This window comes from Aptenodytes forsteri, unplaced genomic scaffold (genome assembly GCF_000699145.1).
Source record: "Aptenodytes forsteri isolate BGI_AS27 unplaced genomic scaffold, ASM69914v1 Scaffold523, whole genome shotgun sequence".
Classification (NCBI taxonomy): domain Eukaryota; kingdom Metazoa; phylum Chordata; class Aves; order Sphenisciformes; family Spheniscidae; genus Aptenodytes; species Aptenodytes forsteri.
Window position 1 is genome coordinate 44,027 of NW_008794159.1, and position 26,426 is coordinate 70,452.

The window sequence follows — 26,426 nt, forward strand, 5'->3', positions numbered from 1 at the left end:
GGGGAGTGAGTGAGCGGCTGTGTGGTGCTTAGCTGCAGCTGGGGTTAAACCATGACACCAATGAATTGTGAACATTAAGAAGTATTTCATCCATGTAAACAATCATACTCAATTTTGCTTTTGAACAGCGTAATAGAGTTCAACAAACTGACCTGCAGTGGTGTCGGCGCACCATCCATGAGAACTCTCTCTGGCAGTCCAGACAATGATTAACCTCTGTGTCCCCCTGCCACCTTTGCTCTGCACTAAGCTTCTGCTGGAACTCCAGAGCATCTGATTTTTGCCACAAAGCATCCTTATCTCTGCAGGGACACAGTGAAAAGAAAGAAAAACACATAGAAATTATCAGTGCTGGTTTACTGTTAACCAACCTCAATCTGAATGCTGGTGAAAGCTTCACAGCAAAAATTGCTCCGCTGTAACTTCTGAGGAGCTTTCAGGAATAAAGATAGATCAAGAAACCTACCAAAGCTTTTGGGAAGGGGGGAGAAAAATACATGCCATGCAGAGAACTACGTATTTTTGCAAAACAGACAGCAAATTAAGGAGGAGATAATATTGGGTGTTATATTTTTGACTGCATTACGGAAATCTAAAATTTCAACTGCTGATGAACTTGGCCATTACATGTATCTTCAATTCAGGAATACAAGACTGAACCACCTAGGCAGTACCTTTTAATATCCTAAGCTAGGATTTTAATTTCTGCTTGCTGTTTATTTTGATGCCAACCTGATAAGTTCTATCAAACGTTCTTCAAGGAACTGTTTTGTTCTCGTCAGGTCATCCAGCTCAGCAAATAACTTCTGGTCGCTGCTATCTTTGTCAGCTGCCACCTTGCTGAGCTTCTCACTGTAATCCAGGACCTTCTCTTTTGCTTCATCAGCTTCTTTTTGGATCCTGTTCAAGTAGAAAGGCAATTAAGAATCATTTTTAGCTCACGTGCATTCAAGTCTTCCCCATGGAAGAAAGGGGTCCTCCACCCTGATAAACAGATAGTTTCAGTGAAATTGTTCTCAGCGTGCATATTTTTTATAGCTAGCCAAAATCCCTCCAGTGTTCTGTATCACTGAAAGTGCACACAAATCTGTTATCTGGTGAATACTGTCAGCAATCAGCAATTTCTTGGATGCCCTGCTTATAGCAAAGCTTATGGCTACCACAATGGGAATAAAATTAGTGTCCTTGGAAGCTAAGATCAGCAGCAGCTGCAAACTGAGCTAAGTGGGGAAAGTCCTGTAGCCGCAGGTTACCCAGCATTTGCAGGTTGCCCACAAAAGTGCCATTTAACACATACTCCTCCATAGCCTTCATGTTCACAAAAGGGAAGCAAACCAGTTTCTCACTATATTCTTCTAACACAGATGCAATTAAAAAACTAAAGGTTCATAGAATCACAAAATCATAGAATGGTTTGGGTTGGAAGGGACCTTAAAGATCATCTAGTTCCAACCCCCCTGTCATGGGCAGGGACACCTTCCAATGGATCAGGTTGCTCAAAGCCCTGTCCAGCCTGGCCTTGAACTTCCAGGGAGGGACACCTCCCTGAAAGTGTTAAGACACTTCCAGGTTAAGCCACCTCAGTTCACTGCACAGTCAGTGGAAAGAAGTGTCCCCAGGAAGCTTCCAAGAATGTAAGTCTTGGCTTGACGATATAGTAATTTCAGTACTGTGAGTCCTAGCAATGGATCAAAAATGCTACAGCAACACAACACGAAGAGCTGAGCTGATCTGAACTCACTCAGCCCATTCAGCTAAATTCAAATATTTTGATGAGTTAGATTTTGTGCTGACAACCTTCAGCATAGATCAAGAATCATCAGTCTTCCCACAAAGACAGATAATACCAGCACAAAAATGTAAAAATAAATAGGCTTTGGTTAACCCATTAGACTCTGTGTGAGCCCATGCCTCATGAAGATCTATTTCGGACTGCCAGATAATCTGCACCACACAGGCCACATTACAGACCTTAGAAACATAGCCTGTGTTAGATATTTAAAACTGATAAGAAACCTGACAAAGACATGCAGGATGTGGTCCCATTCAAATAATTCTTACTGATTCCCTGAAAATTCATGGACAGGAAAGAAAAAACAAACTGTCAAAAAGCAGAAATTTTCCATTCCTTATGGAAAAAAAAAAGAGCCAATATTGGTGTTTTAATTTTGTGACTAACCTATAAGGTAAAAGGAGGTTATAAAATGTCTTGCAGTTTCATAAAGGAAGACATACAATGAATTTATGTCATCAGCTAAATTAACAATACAATAAAACCTAAACCTTGCTTTCATGTGTGCTGTGTAGTTTACATGTTTCTCATCTGAAGTGTCAATCTGATACTCCCCATCAGCGCCCATGCACTATTTGCCCTATATAAACCCCGTGGCATATGCTACTTCATAAACCACAGCAATTTTCAATATGCTTTGGTTATTGGCCCCTTGCTTGGCTTACAATTAATGGCTTGCGTAAAGAACCCAAACTCCCACCTTTCCAAGAGTTCTCTCAGAGACGTCACCTCCTCTTCCTTCTGCAGCCGAACAGATTCTGATTCAGACAGCTGCTCTCTTGCTTCATCCAGCTTTCTAGACAAACTCGTGTTTGCAGCCTAGTGAAATAAATTACTGTATTTCCTTACATATAAAAACAACACTTTACCAAGCATTGGACAATTACCAAGACACCTAAACAATGCTTTAAAAGAATCAGTTAAAGCCAAAACACCAATTAAGATATTATTGTATACGGAGACACTAATTAGTTGTGTACTAGTGATTGATTACTTCTGTCACACTGAATAAGGGATAGACTCTAAAGTAAGACAGTATTAAGCCTGTAATTCTTACTAGTCCAGATCAGTTGAGCTTTTGCCTCCTTATCAAGGAAAATCTCTCAAAGATAATGGCAAAAGAATATGCCCTAAAAGTTTTTTCACCACCTAAAAGTTTCAAAAGAAAAAAAAAATTAAAAATGAGGAAAATGTTGTTTATTAAAGCTATATGGAACATGAAGGACAATGGAAACAAAAACTTCTTTCACCGCTAGCCTCTCCAGAGAAGTTTGCCAAACTCAGAGTCCTCAGGGAACATACCTAACTGCATCTAAAGGTGTACGTATTTCTGCTAGCAGGCAGGGCCAGGTTCAATAACCTTAACTTTCTTCTTTCTGGATTCCTTACACCTCAGTACGACCCTCCTAACTCAACTGTTTGATAAATGCATTGCAAAAATCCTATTTTTTTCAAGCTGGGTTATTTCTCAGCCAGATTTATTCTCTGATTTAGTGCCCCTTGCAGCTTGCAAACAGTTGGATCCACACTTGTGGCTGTGTGCAGTGGGCATGCAGGGCCTAAGACAGACACCTTTTAAACCTGCACCCCCATTTAAGAAGTGTACACATAACCAGGTCTTAGATAAAACCTGACTAGCTTTCAAAGCAGGACAAATCCTAAGTGCTGTTGTGCTTTTCATAATCTGTTTCAGTCACTAACTTTCGGCTGCCAAGTATTTTGTCTGCAGCACCTGTATTTATTCAAGGGCATTCTCAGACTCACAGCCAGTCATCAGAAATGCTGCCTGCCTTCTCAATTATAACACTAATGCCTGCTGACACACATACCTCTGTCTTTTAATCAGACTGAGCACCTACTTGTAACTCTGCAATCTCTTCCTCTGCAGCATGCTGTTGTCGCTTCTGCTCCTCAAGTTGCTCTCTTACTTTCCCACACTCTTCACTGACAGCCTAGCAGAGAGATTGAGCCAGGAGTTAGCATTCCTCTAGCGGCCACCCCTTCATCTACAAAATTCCCAATTGTGAATCACGAGTGCTCTTACTGCCATGTATGGGATAAATGCAGCACCACTGTCAGGCTCGTGAAAGACAGCTAGAGACACCCAGCTCATGGATTCAAGGGAACTCCCCTCTGTGGTGGTAGACAAGCTGTGTTTTACTGTTACTTGCTATGGGCTATTACAGTTCTCAACAGAAAGAAGGCCCAGCCTGTGAATTGCTTTGGCTCAAAAGAGTGAGATAGCCCAAATCATACTGAGGTTTAAGAAGCATTTATGAAAAAAAAACATAAATGAATGTATACTATTTTCTCAAACTCGTGGGATTTCTGGATACCACCAATGGCATAAGCCTCTGATCAACTGCCAGTCTTAGACATTATCTCAGAATGGCAGAACAATCACAACAAAATCTTCAGCCTTTAGGTGTGCTGTTTCACATTTACAGGGCTGACTCACATTTTTCTGGAAGCAAAACTTTGATCTTCTCAGCTGCTACCTTGAGCAGTTGAAAGCAAAAATACACGAGGGAATTAACTGCAAAAATATCTGGTCTCAGTCTAAGTTTGCTTTCATCAAAATCAGTTTTAAGGAGAAGTAGTGTTATGGGTATAGGGAACAGGTCTTGCAATGTTCCTACCAAAAAAGAAAAAAATCACAGCTGTGACCAGAGGAAATAGTTACAGAAGACACCACCTTCAGTGCCAACATAAGAAATCACCACCCATGACCAGCTGGCTTTTCCATATCACGTGGCCTCTCCACTGTGCTCGGATGGCCACACTATACATCTCCAAAAAACTCTAAAGAGTTATTTTATCTCAAATAGGCCTAGGCCATGAGTGTAGAGACATTTTCAGATTCCCAGGCTAAGGCTAGATGCATGCTAGTCTCAGAGTCTGACCAACACAAACCTTAGGATTTCACACAGTAATTGCTGCAGCAGATGGTAAAGCAGGGGAAATCCTGCACAGCTCCCTCAGCTATAATAATCACATTAATTTACCTTGAATTTTGTCTGATAATTTAGAATCTCTGTGCTCATTTGAAATTTTGTTGCAGACAGCTCTTCTTGGCTGGTCTCTTGGAAACTCTGTGCCTGTTTCTTTACTGTCTCCAGCTGCAATTGCAGAGTTGGGACAGCTGCGGCACATATTTGAGCCTCCTCTAATTTCTCTTGCAGGCTCTTGTTCTCCTGTCTGAGATTAGAAATGTCAAGCTTCAGCTTCTCCTGTTGCTCTGCTGCCTGTTCTTCCAGTTCTTTGAGCCTTTCTGTGGCCTGGGCTAACTGCTTTTCTGCATCCACCTTTTCAGAGGTCAAGGCACAAATCTGAATACCAAGTTCAGCCATATCCGTGTTGGTCCTGTGGAGGAGATCTTTGTTTTCTTCGTTTTCCATTCTAGCAACTTCCAAGTACCGCTTAACTTTGGATAGCTCTTCCTTCAGGTTCAGCAAATTATTTTCCAGCTCAGCTTTTTGATGGGCTGCTGTCTCCTGCTCTTTTTTCAGCACTTCTTCTCTTTCTTTACATTGCACCAGTTCTTGCACATGGTTTCTGTTGAGTGACTCACTTTGCTCTTTCAGCTGCTGGACAAGCGCCTTCTGCTCACCCAAGACAGTCTCTGTGATTGCCAGCTCACCTCTCATCTGCTCTCTCTCATCTGTGGTCTGCTGAAGCTTGACTCGCAGGTCGAGGACTTCTGCTTGCAGCCTAGACACTTCACCTCGGTTGACTTCCAACTGCTCTTCACTCACGGTCAGTCTGGAGGCCAGCTCTTTTGCCTCCTTCTCCAGAGAAGCCACCTGTTGTAGTTGGTGTTTTTCCACTGATTCCTTTTCTGATGTGAGGGATTCGATAAGCTTTGTCTGATGAAGGCATGTCTTCTCAACATTGAGCTTTTCTACCTCAAGAGTCTCTGCTTTCTTCCTATGTCTTTCAGCTTCTGCTCTTAGCTGCTCACACTGGCTCTCCATGCCTTGCAGTTCTACTTCCTTCTCTGTGAGCTGTGACTGGAGACACTCTTTGCTTTCCTTCAAGGTGCCTAAGCTTTTTTCCATTTGTAAACTATGCTGTTTGGCACTCTTAAGCTGTCCTTCAAGTGAGGCATAAGACTCCTCGGTGGTCTCTTCTCTTTGCTTTAGTTCTTCATAGTCTGAGTGCAGAGCCTCTAATCTCTCCTCCAGAATTTGGCTTTGCATCCTGGCATTCTGCAAGTCTTCATCCAGCTGTTTGTTCTCGCCCCGGAGCTTCTTTTCTTTTTCATCAACTGACACCAGGGCATCATCTATCTCACTCTGAAGCTGTTTCTCAGAGGCTCTCAGCCTGGCTACCTCAGCTTCCAGGGAAGCTTTAGAAGCTTCCAAATTTTTCAGCTTCCCTTCCATCTTCTTCTTGGACTGCTGCAAATTTGCATTCTCTGCTTTCAGCTTCCTGCTCTCCTCACCCATTTCACTCACTGCAGAGTTTTGCTGCTCCATCTGCTCCTCCAGCTCCTTGACTTTCTGGCTGAGATGCTCCTTCTCAGACAAGAGTTTCCGGTTTTGCTTCTCAAGGCTACACACAGTCTGACTCACCTTTGTTAAGCGACCCTCCTGTAGTTCAAGTTGCTCGGCTTGCAACTGGGCTTCCTGTTTTAGTGCTCCTTCCCTCCTACCATACTCCTCCTCAAGTTTCTCTTTTTCTTTCCTTGCTTCCTCAAGAATTTTTTCCAGTGACCCCACCTGAGCCAGCGACCCCATTACCTGGGTCTGGAGCTCAGCCATCTCCTTTCCTTTCAGGGTCAGGGCCTTCTGAAGTGCATCCATTTCCTTTGCCATGGTTTCCAGGCTCCCAAGCAGCTTTTCACTCTCTTCTTTGGAGTCAGCAGTGAGGCGACTGTATCTGGATTCCAGTTCCTTCTGTGCCTCTTCTTTCAGCTGCAGCTCTTCCCTTGCTGCTTTCAGCTGAGATGCATGTTCATCACTGAGTCTTTGCATATCTGCCTTTTCCTTTTCTGTGTCCTGAAGCTTCTCTAACAGTGCTTGTATCTGTAGGGCAGAGTCACAGTGGGCTGTGGCTTGCTGTCCCTTTTCCTCCAAGGCAGCATCAACTTTTGAAAGGAGGTTGACGTTCTTGTGTTCTGTGGAACTCAGCTTGGCTTTGAGCTCATCGATGCAAAGATCCTTCATAGCAACCAAAGCCCTAGAGGCCTCCAGCTCCTGATTCAGCATCTGCAGTTTTGAGGTGCAGTCTTCCTTGCTGGTCACCAGCTGCTCCAGCTTTGTTGAATACTCCTTCTGCTGCTCCACTGCATTCAGTTCCAGTGACTGCAGGCACTTCTGCAGGTCATGAACGGTGCTCTGAGTGGAGTGTGAGACCTCACACTGCTTCTGTAACTCTGTGATCATCTTTGTCAGCCGGGAGTTCTCCTCACCATAGTTATTGCTCTTCTCCTTTTCTACCTGTACTTGTTCTTTCTGAAGGCTGACAGCTGCCTGGAGCTCCTGGTTTTCCATTTCTAGCTGGTGAATACGATCTTGAAGTTCCCTCTGCCTCAGCTCAGCCTGGTCAAGTTCTACACGCATCTCTTCAAAGCCCTCAAGGTGTTCAACATTTAGTGAGCTATTTGCATCTGGGCTGGAGGGAAACTCTTGGGCCTAAATGAACAGAAGGGGAAAAACAGAAAGTTTAAGAAGTATTAAACTTGCATTTAAATGGTGTGCTCAAATGAGAGCAAGTTCAGGTTCTTAAAGCACAGTGACATTGTGTGTTGAGTTCACAGCACTACAAGATATCAACTTATAGGAAATGGGGCTTTTTTTCACAAAAGATAAATGAAAACATACCTATCTGCAAGCAGTCTTCTGAATAGATTTTTTTTTTCCTCTACAAGATTTGCATGTTTGGTTGAATCAGCTACTGGACAATTCCCTTTACTTTTAATTAAGAACTCTTTTTGTAGTTTACCATTATAAGAGTCACAATGACCATAAAACTATGAAGCTCTCTGGAACTATGCCATTAATTAAAGATCTACCATGCCACATAAACATTTATTTGTAATTTGCTTACCTGCAAATAATTGCTCACTAAACTGCTCATGCTGGAACTGCGACTTGGGGGCTTCCATAAATATGCTGAAGATCCAAGCGAGGACAGTGTCCTCCTGTTGATCACACAGAGAAACAATATATAAGAGAATTCTAAGCACATACATACATGTCTTTCTACTCTTACGTGTAAGATTTATCTAGTTGTAACTACAACATAACTGCACCTGGTGTCTGGGTCAACAACCACTGAAGTTGATGGAAAACAAAATAGGGATATCAAAGGCACCTAGAAAAGATTATGGGGTTGGTAGCCATGACTTCCCACATCCACAAGAACCAATGCAGCTTTGCTCTAAGAAATTGTATTGCTGTGTGGTGGCAGCTCAACCAGATGATGGCAGCATGCAACCCTAGAAAAATCCCATTGATCCAAATGGATCTGGATCAGACCTAGTAGTTTTTGTTATTCCCTGCTTTGAGGTGGGATCAGGCAGTGGTGACCACATATTGTCATCTCTACCATCGCCGCAAGTGAAGCACACTGCTTGGCTATTCAGTCACTACACATCTCAGCTCTTAAGACAGAAGGAGCTAAGAACATTTCTTCTTGTGCCTGTGAAGATGAGAATAGCTTGGGATTTGGGCCTAAACTGCAGTTACTGGAAGTACTCCATTACAGAGCATCACCTCTGATCTCTAGTACACAGTTTACTGAAGGAAAAAAAGGCCAATCCGGTCATAGACTAATCACATGGAGAAAGTGTATGCCTGCTCTAACACAAGTATTCCTACCTTCAGAAACAGAAGCTTTTACAGATTCTGTAGCAGGCAGGTATTTTATGGCCCTGTTAATACAAAATGACGAAGTGTTTCTATCTTACCTGGCAAATGCTGGCCAAGCAGCATCTAAATCATAGCCTCTTGATGCCAAGTCAAACTGAACGTCAGTGAGCTCATAGAGTTGACCCACAATGTCAGAACTCATTTTGGAATTCAGAAATGGACTTCTAGCATAGTACCAGTCACTTGAAAACAAAATAAATTAAGTAATACTCAGTCATAAGTAAAAAAGAAGCAGCAGTTTCACTTGCAAAAAACCCCCACATCATCATTATTCACTCCACCCCAGAAAAATTATGATACGCTATTCTACACGCAAACTGAAAACAACCAGACCCACCAACCAACATCCCATCCCTTTGATGTGAATGAAATCAAACAGCTTCAATGAATTCCACAGAAATATCTTTAAAGGAGCCTCTGCACAAAATACTTTTTGCTCTAGTGCTTGGGCAAAACACCGGCAAGACAAAATATTTGCTATACACTGGATAATCACACAGTAAATACCCACAGCACACACTTAATACATCAAAAATTAGGGACAGAAAGTAGCAACCAGAGTTAAATACACTGTGCAAATAGTTGGCTTTTTCTAAAAGCCCTACCAGTGCCCCTCCAACCAACTACAAACTATCTTCAGTGTTCCTTGGCCAGGGGCAAGCTGTTCCTCTGTGTGACAATCCAGAGATACACGCAAATGCTTTCTGGGGCTTTGCGCAACACATCCAAATTAATCCTCCCTTATGATGTACAGCACAGAGGATCAAACCCAGGATCTTCAATGCTTATAAAAATGTCACCTTTGAAACTGACATATAGAAGCATCAGTACCACCCACTCCATACACATTCAGCTGTAACAACTTTCAACCTTTACCAGCCTAAGATAGATATGAACCAGTGATCCAGGCCAAAAGGTCTATTATCCTTCCTATCCTATAACCAGCTCTCTAAGCCAACCATTTGGAAGGGTTTCAATTTCTTTCAGTAGCTACTAGGTGATGTTGCTTGATCACACTGAGCAAACACCCAGTAGTTAACAAGGTACTTTGCTATTCACCTGGTCACCTTGGTGTTCATAAAACATTGCTGCAAGGTGTCTGCTAGCCTTTGGTGAACCAGGGAGTAACGAAGAAATGCTCTTCCTTTTCCAAGAGATGTTCGTAGCTGGAAAGGAGAAACCACAAGAAAAGAAAATTCTAAATATCATTTGTAATCATGTAGAGACATGGCCAGAACAGTCTACATACTGAAACAAAAAACCCCACAATAAGCCACTATTTGTAAAAGAAGCAGTTAAGAACTGCCACTGAGAGACACCTTCTCCCAACACTGTCATTGGGTGGAATCTTTTTTGAATGACGAATTTGTGTCTACAGCTGGGTGTTGTCCACTTTATAATAATACAAAAGGCATCACAGGACCAATGAATCATCTAATATACTGAGTACATGAGCACAGACTATGCTAAGGGCAATTCCCAATATAAGGCAAAATCTCAATGTGCCCAGCAAAGCCAGAAGTGACTGCTTAGGTTACTTAAGATGTGTCTGGCCACAGCTGGAAGAGCTTTAGGGCAGATCCAGTCATAGAACAAAGATGTACACATATACAAATATACATCCCCACAGACACACTAACCCCAGACGATGCAAAAAGCCTTTCTTAATACTTAGCCATTAAGTTGATAAAAATCTAATTGTTACTTCAGACCAAGAGCAGCTGCATGACTGAAATTAATGGATCTTTTTATGAAGACAGCTGATAAATCAACATAAGGGGGATCACAAAACTCAGCACTAAATTCTGTTATAGCTACTGACTTGGGGAATTGATGTTTTGTTTTGTCTTTTACATCTGAGCTATTTGTTGTCCTGCAAAATAATGAAACAATAAACAGTAGTGTTTCATTTCTCCTTTCCATCAAAATCAGTAATCAATTTAGGAATGGAAAACAAAAGTGATGAAAAGAATTTCTCGCCAGTCAGCCATGATCCTAACCAAACTGCTCATCCAACTAACAAACCAATTATATTAATGATTTAAAAATGGAGGCCAAGGAAAATATTAGAGGGGCTGAGGCTCAAGTTAGTAGGTTACTGTAAATTTTGCTTGAAAAGTTAGTGTGAAAGAAGGCTCAAAGGCCACACAAGCTTTCTCTCCTTCTGATCAGTATTCCACTGTGGTGAAGTGAGAGCAATACCTTAACTCTCAGTTTCCTTGGTTTTGCTGTGACTAGGCTTCTGCGGTCAAGTAAGACACAGGTTCCTCGTTTATCTCAGCAATCCACTATATACAAAAATGTTCCTTATAAATGGAATGATGAAATGTGGACCAAAGGAAGCAACACCTTTTACTGCTTTTTGGTTTGAATTCTATAGGACACAAAGTGTGAAATAACATAGTCCCCAAAGGCTAAGTACCCCAGAAACAGCAAATTTAATTTCCCAACTGGTTTTCACCCTCATTCACCCTGTAGATGTCTGAATATTTCTTCATGGAGATGCCATTCCTGCCCTGTGCACAGAAGCTTACAAGTGTTTTTTGTAACTAGGCATATTTAGCAAGTATCTTAAGAGCAGTCAAAAAAACCACTGGAAGCCACTGAACTAATCCTATAACTACTCCCATTGGTTTACCAATTTAAACCACAATGCCTTTTTTAAGCACAAAGATACTAGAACAGAGAAGTAGAGGAAAATATTTACATATATACAGCTACAAGTAGCCAAAGACTATTTGACTAGGAAGTAAAATCATGCCATCTCCTCCTAGAGCCCTGCCAGAATTCAGGGAGGCTGGCAGTGTCCTGGTATTGTCAGTGTTTCCACACTGACTGCAAACACTGTAGCTAAGGTGCAATGTATGGCTGTAGCACTGTAGGGTGTGCAATGTGTGGCTGTAAAGATTTGGAAAGATGTGTATTCAGTGTAATCAGCTTTTGAAAGGGAAACGACCAGAACTCACTGCTCACCTAATGCTATCAACGACAAGGCGCTCTGTTTAATTAACAGCTGGGCAGTTTCCAGGGTATTCCTATTTGCTTCCTTGCTCCACCTCTCTAGCATATCATGCACCCTAATATTAGAAGTGGTGCAGGCAAAGCAGAAGAGGAGGCATTATGTTGTTAAATGTTTGACCATTCTTAAAAAGTAACTTCCATTATTCTTTCCTCCTTGTTCACTTCCATCTTTGAAAGTCAACAAGTACTGTTCAGTGAGCAAATAAATGACATCTGGAAACCTTTATGTTCTATCCAGCCAGGTTCAAAAATTGGCTGCTGATTTTCACCTGTAATGAAGGGGAATAACCAACATGTTTGGTGTTGAATCTGTCACTTCATTTCTGGACCTGAGTATGCCAGCTCAGTTATCTGAAACAGTTGACTGATTTTTTTTAGAGTTCATATTCCTAAACCACAAGCTAATAAAGTTAAAGGAGGTCTTCCACAAGCTAATTTCTATGGCTGCACAGAAATTGAAATAGAAAATGTCCTTCTTCCAAACAATAATTTCTGATACCATGCTAACCATTAAACAGCCAGAGGTACTGAAGAAGGAGGAAAAAGCAGAGAAGCCTTTACATGTGGTAATATGTAGGTGATACCACAGGCAACAGATTGTTGAAGACTACAGCACAGTCACCTTTGCAGAGAAATCAAATCGGCTACTACTGCTGAGAATTTAGGGGCCAGTAGCTACAGTCAGAGGATCTTTCCTGCAGCAGCAGGCACTGTCCTTCTCCAGTCCTCCTGGAAGTAATGGGAAAGTCAAACCCAATTTCCATGGCTCTCCCCTGTTGCCCTTCCCAGAGATAAAACAAACAGTAGCCCCTCCTTGGCTTGCTTACCTCGGAACAGCAAAATTCAATATTGCCTAAGTTGCTGAGAGAAGAAAGTGAGGTAGAGAACACAGAGCCTGCCTCTGCTAGAGTATCATGGCTCTCTTTCAGATGGCTCAAGACAACATATCTAGAGCTGCTGTGGAGGAATTGTTAAGAGAACAGGGAAATCTGCTCTAAACAGTAACTTGCTAATACAAGTTAGCACTGCTCACAGATAACAAAACTGAGCATCAGGACAATGCTGGCCAGCACCACCACACCACCGCCTCTTTTACCCACAGGGGAAGTTCTTCAAATGATTCTAAAGACTCAGACAGGATCAGCACAGAAAGCTTCTCACAGCACTTACTACACCCACTCATTGAGCTGAAGACATAACATGGCTGTTACAAGATTAAGCTTTTATTAATATATCTAATAAAAATAAAGCTTTTTGTCCTGTTCATGACAGCTTACCCGAGGGAATAATGACAACCATCCTGAGCCATTACATTAGCACTGCTACAGATAACAAAACTGAGCATCAGGACAATGCTGGCCAGCACCACCACACCACCGCCTCTTACCCACAAGGGAAGTTCTTCAAATGATTCTAAAGACTCAGACAGGATCAGCACAGAAAGCTTCTCACAGCACTTACTACACCCACTCATTGAGCTGAAGACATAACATGGCTGTTACAAGATTAAGCTTTTATTAATATATCTAATAAAAATAAAGCTTTTTGTCCTGTTCATGACAGCTTACCCGAGGGAATAATGACAACCATCCTGAGCCATTACATCATGCTATTTGACATGGAGGAACAAAGTTGAGACAGAAGATGAAACGCTGCTCTCAGTCAGTCCTCCTCAACTCTGCTGACCAGTTGAAGAAGTCTTAAGAAATGTCAAACATGGTGAATCTTTCCTCTTACTCTTAGAGCAAGTCCTGCCTTAAGCTGTGCTAAAGATGGCAGGCTCTACCCTTGACTTAATTTTTCATTCCTTTTTAGAGAAAATGCCACTAAGTTTATGAAAAGGCAGGGCACAACCAGAGACAAAAAGCTGGTGTGTGTAAGTGGTCTTCAAAGTAAGTAAGAGTCTGGCTATCTAATCCTACATAATTTAGTGCCCTAGTAAAAAGAGTAACCTTGCATTTTTATACTTTACATGAGAATTAAAATTAAAAATTCCCAACTTTTTTTTGCTGTATGTTAAAAGCAGTGTATTTTCTTTTGGTTTCTACTGCTCTCTGAAAAGACATACCAAAACATAAACCACATATTATGATGCTTAACTGATATACTTACTTCTGTAATAGACTTGACAAAGCGGATTCCATCATTAGCTCCTTTGACTTTTGCCAGACAGTCGCAGAAATAATCCCAGTAGTCCTTTCTGTTCCCCAGCAATGTGTTTTTTTCTTTCTGGTCAAACTTAAACAAGGAAAATGAAAAGCAATGAGCAAAACTTAAATATAAATATACTTACATACAGCTACTTGGAATTCTGTTCCCCTCCCAGCAACATGTGCTTTCATGACTCCTCTTAGTTTTAGCAAAGGAAAGGGACATTGTACTGCACTGATGCAATCCAGCAGTTACAAAAGCTACTTTACAGACTGTAACAGATAATCATGTTCTGGGTCTAGTTAAAATACAGACATCTATTCAAAACTGCTGAAACAAAGACTTGCAGCAGATTCAGCAGCTGTTCAAGAGCAAGGAACTAACAACCAGTTGCTAGAGACCTGCAATCAAGTGTGGCAATAGCACACAAGTACGTACCAGAAAAACCTGCTCTAGCTAAATCACGTTCAGAGCAGCAATGCAGCGAGGGTATAAACTGCAGCTTGGACCATTTAAATCCCAAAGGATTCTTCAGCTTCTGCTGAAGCCTCTGCAACCAAATTAAAACTCCCTTGCCTAGATTAAGGCTAGATTAGCATGTCTTTGGTGCGATCAGTGATATGATTACAGTATGTGTAGACACAAGACTATGCAAACTGAATTTCAGTTTGCCCAGCAGTGTCCCCTTTTACTTAAATTTTGAGGATGGCCAAAAAGCAGCATTCCAGATTAAAAATCAACCTTTTGCATTAAGCTTTCCATACAATAAAAATCGAATTTCCGAAGTGAAATTGCTAAAAAACCTGTAAATTACTCACACCACTATATTTGCACCATGAACAGCTTACTAGTATTTATTTTGCATTAAAATGTTGTCAAGATTTCATTACCACAGTTTTTCCAAGATAATTTAGCAGGATATATCTTTAAAATCAAGCTCAAGTCTTTCAGATCAATAGAAAAATGCCTTACATTCTTCAATCAAACTGCCAGCACTGCCTTTTCATTACATTTATTTACTTTCACTTGAAATAAGTAGAATAAGCAGCACACATTTCAGTCCACTTAATGAAAAAAAAAAAGAGACTCAACTGGATATTTATGATTATTTGAGTTAAACCCCACCTACTGAAGAGGCAATAAGAGAAAACCAGGCCTAGCTTTGATGGTGGATTACAAATGACACACATCACTCTTTACCTGTAGAAGGTACTCAAGCTTGTAGGAGAATTTTTGCAAGTTGACACTGTCATCTGTGATCGGTTCCCCTCCTTCTTTAAATTCTTTACTTAATTCAGTCACAGCATCTTTAAAACAAGACACCAAAATGGTTAACTAATGCAAGAGATATATAGCACTGAATCCATAAACAACTAAATAGATGGGTTTTCTGCCTGGACATTATGCATGTGTATTCAGTTTATTTCAGTCCAACTGTCTTAACAACAGTGCAAAAAGCTTATTGATATGCTTGCAATTTAACACCACCTATAAAAAAAATTGACCTCAAGTTATGTATACTGACTACTTCTTAAAAAGAGCAAAACCTCCTTCTGACACTTAGCAAAAACTGGTAACAGACAATTGCTAACTGGTTCTTCAGCAAAGGAAAGAGAAATAACTTTTTGCTGTCTCATGTGCACATTAAGGTATTGCCACAGGACAAACAGAATTCTGATTAGAAAGGACAAAGCATGTAATCTGCTAAAGGGGATCAGTAACACGAGAACAGTCGTTCAGTCAGCACATTTATCTTCTCCATGCTTTATTCAGGAAGGTTCAGCTTGTGCTGGTTACAAAACACAAATGGGAAAAAAAATTCACATAAAAATAAGCATACAGCAACTCCTCTTCCCTAAAACCTACACCTGTAGCGGGTGAGGAAATCTCAAGTCAAAGCAAACTCTGCTGTCTCCCTGGACACTCTGGCCCCAAAAGGGTGTACACCTCAGCATCAGAAATTACTGATTTTGAGCTTCCTTTCCACTTGGTTTTGTGCTTCTTTCAGGTGCCTGAGTGAGCCTTAGCTCCTAGTCCCACTCAATCCCCTTTGCAAATTAAAATCTCTTCTTGTTAGCAGGCACGTAGATCTCCTTTTTATGTTACAGGAAGATCTAGATTCCCAGCTTTGGTGCATATCATACCTTATATTTAATAAAAATTAAAAGGAAAAATATCTGGATCTTGGTATAGGCAGCTGATTAGGACAGAGACAGAGCAGGAAAACCGTTATGAATCTGCTGCCAATTTTGCCTGCAACAGAGCTGTAGAAAATTAGGTTGGCTACTGCTAGTGGAGGACAAGTCAGGTGCACAGAAAGCATGTTCCACTGCAGCAGGAACAGCAGATCGAATTCTCCAGCACTCTTCCTCTAGGTCTCCACTCCCAGTTTGGTTTGGCCTTCTGTTTTTTTCCCTTCCTACATCAGCAGCAACTCCACACCAGCTTCCCATCAAGGGAGGGTCTAAAAATCAGACATTCTTATCTCACATTTAGTCTTGTAACAGCATAGCTCCATTCATGCCAACAAAGTCCTAGCTCACGCTGCACACCCTACAGACACTATTTTTTAATTGTAAAATTTATTTCCCATCTTGTATGTTTAAATTTGGAGGATTTAAGAATTTAGAATCCTGTAGAAGGCACAGCATATCTCTCACAAAAAGATCAGCCACATCTCTATTGAGCACATCACACACCTTGAAGTATGTTGCTACAATTGCTGCACAGAAGTGTTACGCAACTGAAAACACAACTCCTACTCTCTGTTATCTAAAACATGGAGGACGCAGTCCAGCCGACAGAATGACTCCGTCAGCATGGCACTGTACCTTGCAAGTCTCTGATAATCCGCTGCAGCTGGCTTTCGCCACTAGTTGCTGCCATCTTGAAAACCAAAGGAGCTCCCCTTCTGGGCTGTTAACCGCTTCATCCATCTAGATAAAAATAGCAGAGTTCATATCCTTGATGACAACTGGGCTGACGAAGATTATTCTTCTCTGTGACATCTGCAATTCTGTAAAAGTCAAAAATAAAATTAAAGTCTTTACCACCTCAAATGGGCAGAAGAGAGGTGCTTTAGCATTTTAGATCCTGTTTAGTAATGAATTCCTATAAAGCCAACTCTTTTCCAGGAACTTCCTTTATATTTCCTTCTAGATTTCACTTTCCATTTCAGTTATTTCTTCAGTTATATCTTTCAAAACTACTAAGCAAACCTCAGAGAGCAATTTTCTCTTGCTGAAGTTACAACACAGTTAGTCGTACAGCCCAGCTCAGGCTGGCATTTCATGCAATTCATCTTGTGACCCTGAGGGAGGTTCTGATGACACGGGACTTTCCCTCCCAAAACCCTCTGCCAGATCTTCCCTATAGGCTGCAGAGTAAAAAGATACGACGACTTTTCCATTTCAGGGAGACTTTCAAGACACAGACTAGGCACAGGCCAAGTCGTCAAAAAATGATGCATGTTTGATTCTCTGGCATTGGAGCATATTTTTAACTCGTAAAAGCTACTAAAAGGTTTAGTATTGGAGACTGGTTTTAGCACAAGAAACATCTCTCATCCCCTCCTCAGAACCCACTGTTCCCAACACATGTAAGAGGACACCACTCTATTTTAAGCTCTGTTACAGCATCCCTGGCTGGATAAATATACCTTGCACCACATCCCTTGCCTAGAACAATGACAAGTGAGTTATACCTAGCACTCACAGAAAATCTTTCCTTAATTAAAATTAATGAATTAAAATTAATTAAAAGCCTCAAACACTTTACTAAAACAACCATGCCTGGGGACCCAAACTTTCAAACACTAACCTGGGAACAATCATTCAAAAAAAGCCACATAGAAACTGCATAGGGAACTTACTAAGCATCCTGTTCAAAAGTTGTTCAGAATTCTGCCTGCAATGGTACAGCCAAATTTTCAAGCAAGCACAACACCCAAAGTACTGAATCTTTAGAAAATTTGCTGTTACACTTCTGTGCTTTTGTTATCATTCAAGCTCAACTACAATGAAATTAAGTTGCAATTAAAATCTTACAAACTTTTGAAATACAAATGTGATTAGGTCAAATGATTGTATCTCCTTTCTCTTTTTCTTTCACTCCCAAAATAACTAAATTGGCATGGCTGAAGTAGGTGTCTGAATGAATCAAATGGACCATCCTTCTACCCTATGTACCGAGGTATTGTTTGGAAATGGTCCTGACGTGATCCCTTATTCTTTTCTTTTCAAAACGAAGCAAACCTTAACAAAGCCAGAGAGACAGAAACGTGGTAAACATAAAGAAAAGGCTGAAACTAGGCTTACTAGTGTGTTTCTCTTAATACCCGTGTTTTGTTACCTGCTAGTTTCCATTTCCATATTTTGATGGCAGTCGTTACATTATGACACAACTGTCGCATGAACCATGTGCTGTCTGGGGAAGGGCCTTGGCCTGCAAAATCCCCACTACAACTGTGCTGCTTCAGGGAGAGAAGGCCAGCACAGCATAGACCAGCCAACCTTTTGTGGTGCCAAACATGATTTTTTACCCTAGATCAACAATATTACCATCCCAAGATTCCTATCTTGATTCTACGGAGTGATCATATAAAGCACCACACTTCGTGGCAACTTGCGGAGTTTGGGTACCAAAGGAGAAAAGCAAGAATAACAAACCCAGTGAGTCAATGTTTCCTTTTCTAAGCACCCACAGTAATATCAGCCATATCTGTTCAGTTTGGCAACTGTTACAGAAAGGAGCATAAGTGAGAAGACTGTGTAATGTGGGCAATGGCAAGCCAAAATGTGTGGCCAAACCAAATGCTCTTCCTCACACAACGGGGGGAAAAGAGCAAGGACCAACAAGGGGATCCTGCCCATCCTTCCCAAAGGCCAGAACAAGCTCTAGTTCAAGGCTCCAGAGACACCAAGATATGCAAGAGGCATGCCAGGAAAACAGCGACCAGGCCAACTGCAGGCACGTACAGAGAGCCTGGAAGAGATGGCAGTTTGGAGTTGAGCCCTTATTTTGCAACAGCCAGTGAGGAGCAGGACATGGGCATCCTACGGCAGACAGGCACAGCATGGGACCTCGTCAAGTGCTAGTTCCTGGCAGACTGCCCAAACAGAGATTTACTGGGGGGGATTAAGCAGGTTTAGAGCTGCCCCAGCCCCACTAGCACTATGTAAGTTAGTGCGTTTGCCCAGAAGTCACAGATGAATGACCACTGCGTGCACAACAGTTCAGCGGCACAGCGCAAGGGAAGGCAGCGTGTTCCCAATGGGTTGATCCTGTTGTGCCAAAGCAGCCCAAGACATGCATCTTTATCCCTGCCAGGATCTCCTACGCAGAATGTGGGAGCCCTGAACAGAGACCACAACTCAGCTGGAGGCATGTAGCTGCACAGCCTACTCCTCTTCTTCATCTCCTCCTAATCACCCCTTTCCTCACTACAGGGTGCAAGGTCTCACAGTTTCCCCCTTCCTTGCATCAGCTCACACCCATGAGACATGCATTTATTCCCCTCTTTTCCCAGAGGTGAAGGGGATCTTTCAACCTGGGCTACTGCACAAGGAGAATGTGCTGAAACTTTTTCTACCTGCCTTCTCCTCTGCAAAACGTGGAGAAAGGTACTTCTCCCCTCCGTGGTCCTTCCAGAGGTGTTCTTAGAAAACACTGTCCATCCCACAGAAACGTGCAGAGCTCTCACTTCCTGTGGCAAAGAAAGCTGACAATGTACCTTAACTGGTTTCCCAAGGTTTCAAAATAGGAAGATCTTCTGTAAACACCTGATGTAGTCCTTCCTGATCACAGAACATTTTGCTCAGAATTCTTTAGAGCACAACCCTGTTCCTCCAGCATTTCCTATCCTATTATGTATGCCTGTAAATATTTGCTATGTGAAAACAGCATGATACATGTGTCAGGCACGAGTGACCTGCTGTGGGTCAAAAAGCTTTTTAGGTGATGCATCGTTACCTCTTATATAATAGCATTTGACTAAGGCCGACGGCATTAACTTGCACAAAACTGCAGAGCTTCAATGACATCAGTGCAGCTACACTAAGGACCTGGCACAGAGTACAGCAGAGGAGGCAAGACAGGGCATGCCATCAGTCCCTCCTCGCACTCTCGGGCCGTGCCTGCTGATGTCTGTCTGAAGGTGGCTGTTCCCTTTCCTGCTGGCATAAGTACTAGTGTGGGGGTGACAATCTTCTTTACAGAGAAGGATATCCTGGAGATTAAAGAAAGAAGCAGAAAGGAAACAGCTCACTTACAGAAAAAGAAAAGATTTACCCGAAGGGGAGTGAGATACATACAAAACAGTAAACGGAATTTAATGACTGTAATTAAATTGGTTAGTGGGGTAGCTACAATGACCTACTTTTAATCTGATTTCATAAAATTTCTCTTCGTGTTACTGTAGGTATGTCTGCATCTCCAGCAGCTACTTTTTTTTTTTTAATTCATTGGTCAATTTAGGCCAACCTTGACAGAAGGTAAAGGTCTTCAAAATATTACACTCCTCCATGTGCAATCAGAACAGGAAGCTGGGATGAAGTCCATGAGCAGAGTTTCTCTTCATTGATAAAAAGGCTGCAGTGAGACCTCTGTTATAGCCTGATATCAGAGAATCCACTCCCCACCCAAGTGCATTTTCAGCGTACACTAAGAGCAGAGCTCACACTACAGACTTGGTGTAATTCAGTTAAAAAGTAAATCATAGCTGCAAGACAAATTCATTGGAAGCCAAGGTCCACTACTTTCTACTGCCTACAGAAATATTTCACGTTAACATAACTACTCTGGTCTAGCCATTCCAAACAAAGGCACTTTATCACATGGCCCCCACTGGTATCACAAGACCTTTAATTATTTGGTGCCCACAAGTCTATACCTGTTCTAACACTCTATATGAAACAAAACAGTCAAGTGAGGATACTGAGCCAAATCCTACGTTCATCAGTCACAACTATTTTAATTGTGTTATTCCCTTGTGTAATGTGAACATAATTTGTCCCATAAAAGCAGATACTGACCGATAACTGCAAGGCACACTTTTGGAAAGTGTGTGGAGAAAACAACCTACCTGGTCATACAGTTGGCTACAAGACACACTGACAAAAGAACACTGAATGCAAACCTCATGGCAAAGATGAAGGAAGTACTGGGAAAAGGAAGTCTCTATCTCTCAGGACCATACCACCACTGATTTAGTTAAATAATTTCATTCCAGTAATTGTCTGGAAAAAGTACTTCATACTTTGTTGTTGCAGGAAACGTACAGTCCCAGTGGAATTTACTGTAGCTATGCTGCCAGCTTTTCTCATTTTGTACCATGCAGGTACATAAAGCTGCACATCCATAAAGTTAAAGAACTGTTTGCTGCAAATAAGGGTCTGAGGTGAACTGCAAAAAAGACAGCGCGACTCTTCTGTCATGCACACACACATGCTTTTACTGGGCAACTCAACCTTTTGTGCTTTAACACTGCATATAAAGATATGTGACTGATAAAAACACATACTGGACTACATTAAATAGGATGATTAAGAACTAAAGGCAGGCACAGCCTGAATGTCAGCTAAGGTTTCCATTTGGAGTTTTGAAGCTTGGTTCCATTCCGAGAAGTGAAATTTCCTTGCTAAATTAATCTTCCCCCTTTGTTTTCTACAACAAACCTTCACATTTCAATTACAAAAATATGTTTTTGGAGGAATACTTTTTTTTTTTTTTTAGTACTTCAAATAGGAGACCACGCTGCAAACTTATGCTGGATTTCCCACACGATCATACACATAAACCTTGTTTTGAAGTGTTCGGGTGTATAAACATTTAGTAATAAAACACATCTTGCAGACAATATGTGTCCAGAAAAACAAATTCACAGAGTATCATAGCATAGCAGAAGAGAGTAACTAGATGAAGTGCATAAAAACATTCACATATTTTGCAAATACCTGGCAGAAAAGTAGTATGTTTATAGTTAGGGACTCCTTACAGTAAAGCCCTTTTGTGGGGAGGCCCTTGCGCTCTAGGGATATTTGCATTTTACAGCAAAAGAACACAAACTAATGACATTCACAAAATACTGCTGTACCCCTAACCTGGCAGGAGAGACTGACACAAAAGAATCAGTAACATTTTGTATAATCTTTGTGCAAACTTCCCTATTCTATGGACAACTGGCCTGCATCCCCCCCCTATTCCTTGTATTTGCAAACTGTTCTTAGAAAAAGACCAAAACTAAGCAACAGATATGAGTATACAAGTGGCATGATAAGAACTCCATGAGATAGAGTTAATTTTTAACCCTGAGTGGGGAAAGCTGGCAACCCTAACAACTTTTTTTAATGCCGCACCTACCAAATTGGAGCTCCACTCTAAGACCTGACTTAAACCCCTTTAAAACGTTACACTGAACTTTGTCGAACAGGACAGATGCGTTAGACCAGGGACACAGTTTCCTGATTTGGAGAATACAGTGCTTTGTCTCTGATATTCCTCACATCAATAACTGTTGAACAACATGAACTTAAATGACCACTTTCCGCAAACAACAACACAGGGATTAGCTTGTGCGTATCTCACAAAGACAACCCTGTCTCAGCCCTGTCTCACGATGAGAGAAGTTGCCTGTTTGAGGAAGCAGTCAGTTCACAAGGAGAAGAGCGCTCTTCAGATAACAGGAATTGCACTAGTATCACTTTTAACAAACTCATCTGCCCTTTTTCCTTCGGACACGCCAGACATCACCCCATGTCAGGAATGCTACACTGTGTTTACTAACATCTACAAATTAACCTAACCATAAGTCTCCCGAAGACTTGCTTCTCCTCAGCTGCTCCCACCCTATTTCACTCGCCCTAGGGAAAGGTACCCCTGCTGCCTCAATGCCTGTATGGTGAGTTGAAAACACAGGTTTCATTCAAAAGTGAAAAGGTTTTTTTCCCCTTCACACTCTGATTCTTCCAAGCCATTCTCCCCATGTCCCTATGTACCCTTCCTGCCATAAAACCTGCTCTTCCTCTCCATAACTCACCCAACTATTTAAATCTCTTACACGTTCTTCAAGCCAGGCACCTGACGCTCAGATGCTACTCTGAGGAGCACCATATAAATACCTACAGAAATAGAAACACTAGAGGACTTCCAGCTGCAAAGGAGCGTTGGTGATTCATGACACTCAACTCGCTCATTGTACAAGCTTGGAGTCTTCAAAAAATCTCATGTTTTTCAGGTCTCCAAAGTTGGTCTCTGAGCCTTGTTAACTTCCTCAGCAAGCTCGGCCTGACTAAAGCATCTCAGCCACCTCTGAGACTTTGGGATAGTTAAAAGCAACATCCTAACTCTGAATGGGGGCTTTCCTTAGCAGGATTTTTTACCTCTATATCTACCGTTCCGCACTGTCCATCCAAGCCGAGGTTTCAGAAGTACTTGAAAAGGCTGCCTCCAACTAATGGTTTTGGGAAGTTTGGCAGGTGAGTGTTGAGACTTGCCCATCTGTAGCACTCCATCTGTCCTCCATCCATCCAACAGCTGCGGTAGCTCCCTAGGGCAACTCCTGGCCTATATGTAGTTCCCAGTGAACTAGCCACAAGCAACACTGAAAATTACAGGTTTTGGCCATGCACATGTAGATCAAATAGGAGGCGAGGCAAGCACATTAAGCAAAAACCACGCTGAGATAACCCAAACTGACAGGCCACTGAGTGAATCATGCTACCCCAGAACCAACAGCAAAAATTCTTGTCTTCTTTCCTCTGTAGCAGGAAGTATGGAGTATTTCCTCTCTCCCTCTTTTCTCATGGGTTTTCCAGTGAAGGTCACCATTTGGGGGGAAGGGGAAATTTCAGAGTTACAAACCCCAAAGATTTAAAAGCCTTTGGAAGAGAAGCCTGTATGAGACAGCCACCGCTGAGCCAGTTGGGAACAGACAGGTTTACAGACGATGCAGGCTTGGTGTGAGCCCAGTTATTCAGGGATACCCTGATCCAATCTGTTCACTTTCAAAACCTAAGTTGGCTTGCAGCAGTAGCAAGACCTTTCCTGTGCTCATCCTCCTCCCCAGCAGTAAATTAAATGTCATGGTGGACACACTCAGGGGTTAACTGTTTACAAATATCTTTGCTGAGATCATTATACCATCAGCACCCACAGAATACCGTGATGGACAAAAATATTAAATAAAAGGGAAGGGTGTATGACTCAAGGCCCTGTGCAGCAACAGTTTCCCAGCGCTATTCCAAGCACTGAGATTGAGATGCTCTACATAAAAGGTTCTGCTCCTTCTACCAGCGTTACAAACAGTAAAGCCTTCTTCTGAATACATTTGGGCAAAGTATTTAAAATTACTACTATTATAGAAATTTTGGACACAAACAACCACCACTCCCTGGACAAACTGGAATTACTAAATGAAAATATGAACTAGATTAGATACAAGCTGCTAAAAAGTTTCCTTGCATTGGCAAAACTAAACAGAAATAAAAACATAGTAATATAAATAAATAAAAATAATAATGGGTAACAATAAAAACACTTAGGGCTTTTACAGTTCCCTTCAGTTTAATAACCTCAACATCTAAAGAATACCAGAAGGGTTCAGTGTTTATTTGACAAATAGGCAATTGTTAATTTTTAAATGTGATCAACTGAGAAAAACAATAACAATCTGAGTTAAAAACAATTTTCAGCACTACTTTTCCTTGAGTCCACCAGATAATTTCTGCAATTTTACACATACTTTTCTTTACATTTTGAATAGTTTTCTCTCCCTAGTTGTTCCTTTAGGTCTTGATCCCCCACCGACCAAGTCTTAGAGGACGCTGGCCTCCAGGATGTTAGTACGAATTCCTATTCCTTTTATGTAACCCTCTAGCAGCGGACAGAGGGACTGCAAATACAATACACCCTTTCACTGTTATCAGATGGTGTACATAAGAGGCTCCTTTATACATCAAAATCAGGCTCCATAACTAGCTAGCTAACTGGCTCTTCAGAAGTAGTGAAACCATGTTCACAACAAATGCTGTCAAATATATGTATTACAACAAGAAGAGCAAAATTGGCTGTCATTTGTTTTCCACCATAGTATCTTAGATACAACTTTTTAACTGCACTGCAGTCTTCTAAATGTGAGTGTTTGGAAACACTGTTTGGAACATCTGGAACATTTTTTAAATTCAAGCACTCCCATGAGGATCATTAGAAGACTTCAGGAAATTGCCTTGTGCACAATAATATCTGGAAAACATAAAACGCACTACTGCAAGGCAGTTTATCTCCTCTGCTGCATGTCCTGCAACATCATCTCAGAACCAAAAATAAGAAAAACACCAACAGAGAACATGTCGACATGTTGCTGACAAGACAGTGTCCATGTTGTACCCTGAAAGTTTAATCCCAGCCTGCCTCCATGGGTGCATGAAGTCAGAGCTGGAGAAAATCAAACACCCACTTTCACTCTTCAGCATAAAGAGGCAAAGGCCTGGTACTCCTCCCTCTTTGTTTACACTTGAAAAGTAACTCAGTTTCAAGTGAGAGGCTGAACCCAGAACATGACACCTACAGCTGACCAACTCCACACGCAAAGTAAACCCTTGGACAGGCAAAAATCAGCAGGAGACTGGGTGCAATGACCCGGGCAGAAAACACCAGGGCCCTGAGCTCCTAAACAGGCAGCTGCAGCAGCAACAAATTTACCAGCCTCCAAAACACAGCACAGCCCCTCCACAGCCCAACTCACCACCGCAGGACCTCTGCCCGAGGAGAATCCAGAGCCCAAAGGCGTCGGACGACCATTTCGTTAAAGCCTCACTTTTGTTTTTTTCCTTGCTCCCTCTGGATTACCGGGATCAACATAAGCTGGAGGAGGACCGGCTGCAAACCCAGCATCTGCTCTGGAGACAGACCCAGCCGCCCCGCATGCCAGCAAAACTCTCCCTGTCCGTCTGCCGGAGATTTGCCGACACAAGGCCAAGTGGGATTAGGGCCGTGGCAAATATTTGCCTATCAGCACTTTATTACGGGTGAGGGCATGGACATAGGCGGGTATTTGGTTTCTAGCAGGGCCCCGGATAACTCTGCTCCTCCAGCAGCTGCCGTGACCAGTGGGGAGGACTCGGAGGGTTTGTTCAGGGGTGGATGACAGGGGAGAAAACAAAGGGCAGTGTTTATGTCGGCCTAAAATCATCACTCACTAGGTGGAAACGATGACACCTAAGGCGACTGGGCCTGGATGCTGGCTACCGTCTGCCTAGGCGCTGGCCCTGAGGGACGGGGAGCTGGTGGAGAGCCCCCAAAGGCGGACACTGGCCACCATCCAGGCCACCCAGGGCCTGTGTGTGCGGAGCCGGTCACCCCACCGCGGGCTGAGGTGGCCCTGCGGGGCCCGCGCTCACCCCGTCACAGGGCCGAGCCAGGCTCCCCCCAAGGCCGCCCCGGCGCTGAGGGGCCGCGGAGCATATCTCTTCCCCCCCTCCGTCCCCGCCGGGGCTCCTCCCCTCGGAGCCGAGCTCGGAGCTGCAACAAGTGGAAGCCGTTGAAGTTACTTCCCCCCCGCCCTCTCTCCGACGGCAGCCCCCGCCTACCCC

The 26,426-nt window shown here is 42.4% G+C and overlaps 1 protein-coding gene across 4 annotated transcripts in view; it reads right to left on the reverse strand.

Annotated features, from left to right (window-relative positions):
- The window catches only part of FYCO1 (FYVE and coiled-coil domain containing 1), a 53,757-nt gene extending 27,956 nt beyond the window's left edge, over nucleotides 1–25,801 (reverse strand). Inside the window, exons 1-12 of one of the 4 annotated variants that reach the window (XM_009280258.2) lie at nucleotides 25,580–25,801; nucleotides 16,671–16,775; nucleotides 15,040–15,146; nucleotides 13,801–13,926; nucleotides 9,727–9,833; nucleotides 8,706–8,849; nucleotides 7,844–7,937; nucleotides 4,798–7,428; nucleotides 3,652–3,744; nucleotides 2,493–2,611; nucleotides 733–900; nucleotides 153–302 (exon numbers count right to left, since the gene is read on the reverse strand). In XM_009280258.2, the coding sequence (XP_009278533.1) occupies nucleotides 153–302; nucleotides 733–900; nucleotides 2,493–2,611; nucleotides 3,652–3,744; nucleotides 4,798–7,428; nucleotides 7,844–7,937; nucleotides 8,706–8,849; nucleotides 9,727–9,833; nucleotides 13,801–13,926; nucleotides 15,040–15,146; nucleotides 16,671–16,725 (3,794 nt within the window). In that variant the 5' untranslated portion in view covers nucleotides 16,726–16,775; nucleotides 25,580–25,801. Of the gene's footprint in view, nucleotides 1–152; nucleotides 303–732; nucleotides 901–2,492; nucleotides 2,612–3,651; nucleotides 3,745–4,797; nucleotides 7,429–7,843; nucleotides 7,938–8,705; nucleotides 8,850–9,726; nucleotides 9,834–13,800; nucleotides 13,927–15,039; nucleotides 15,147–16,670; nucleotides 16,856–16,892; nucleotides 17,165–25,579 lie in introns of those variants that run through there. The other 3 variants (XM_009280242.2, XM_009280249.2, XM_009280234.2) reach the window with 3 other exon arrangements.
- Between the last annotated feature and the right edge of the window lie 625 nt (nucleotides 25,802–26,426).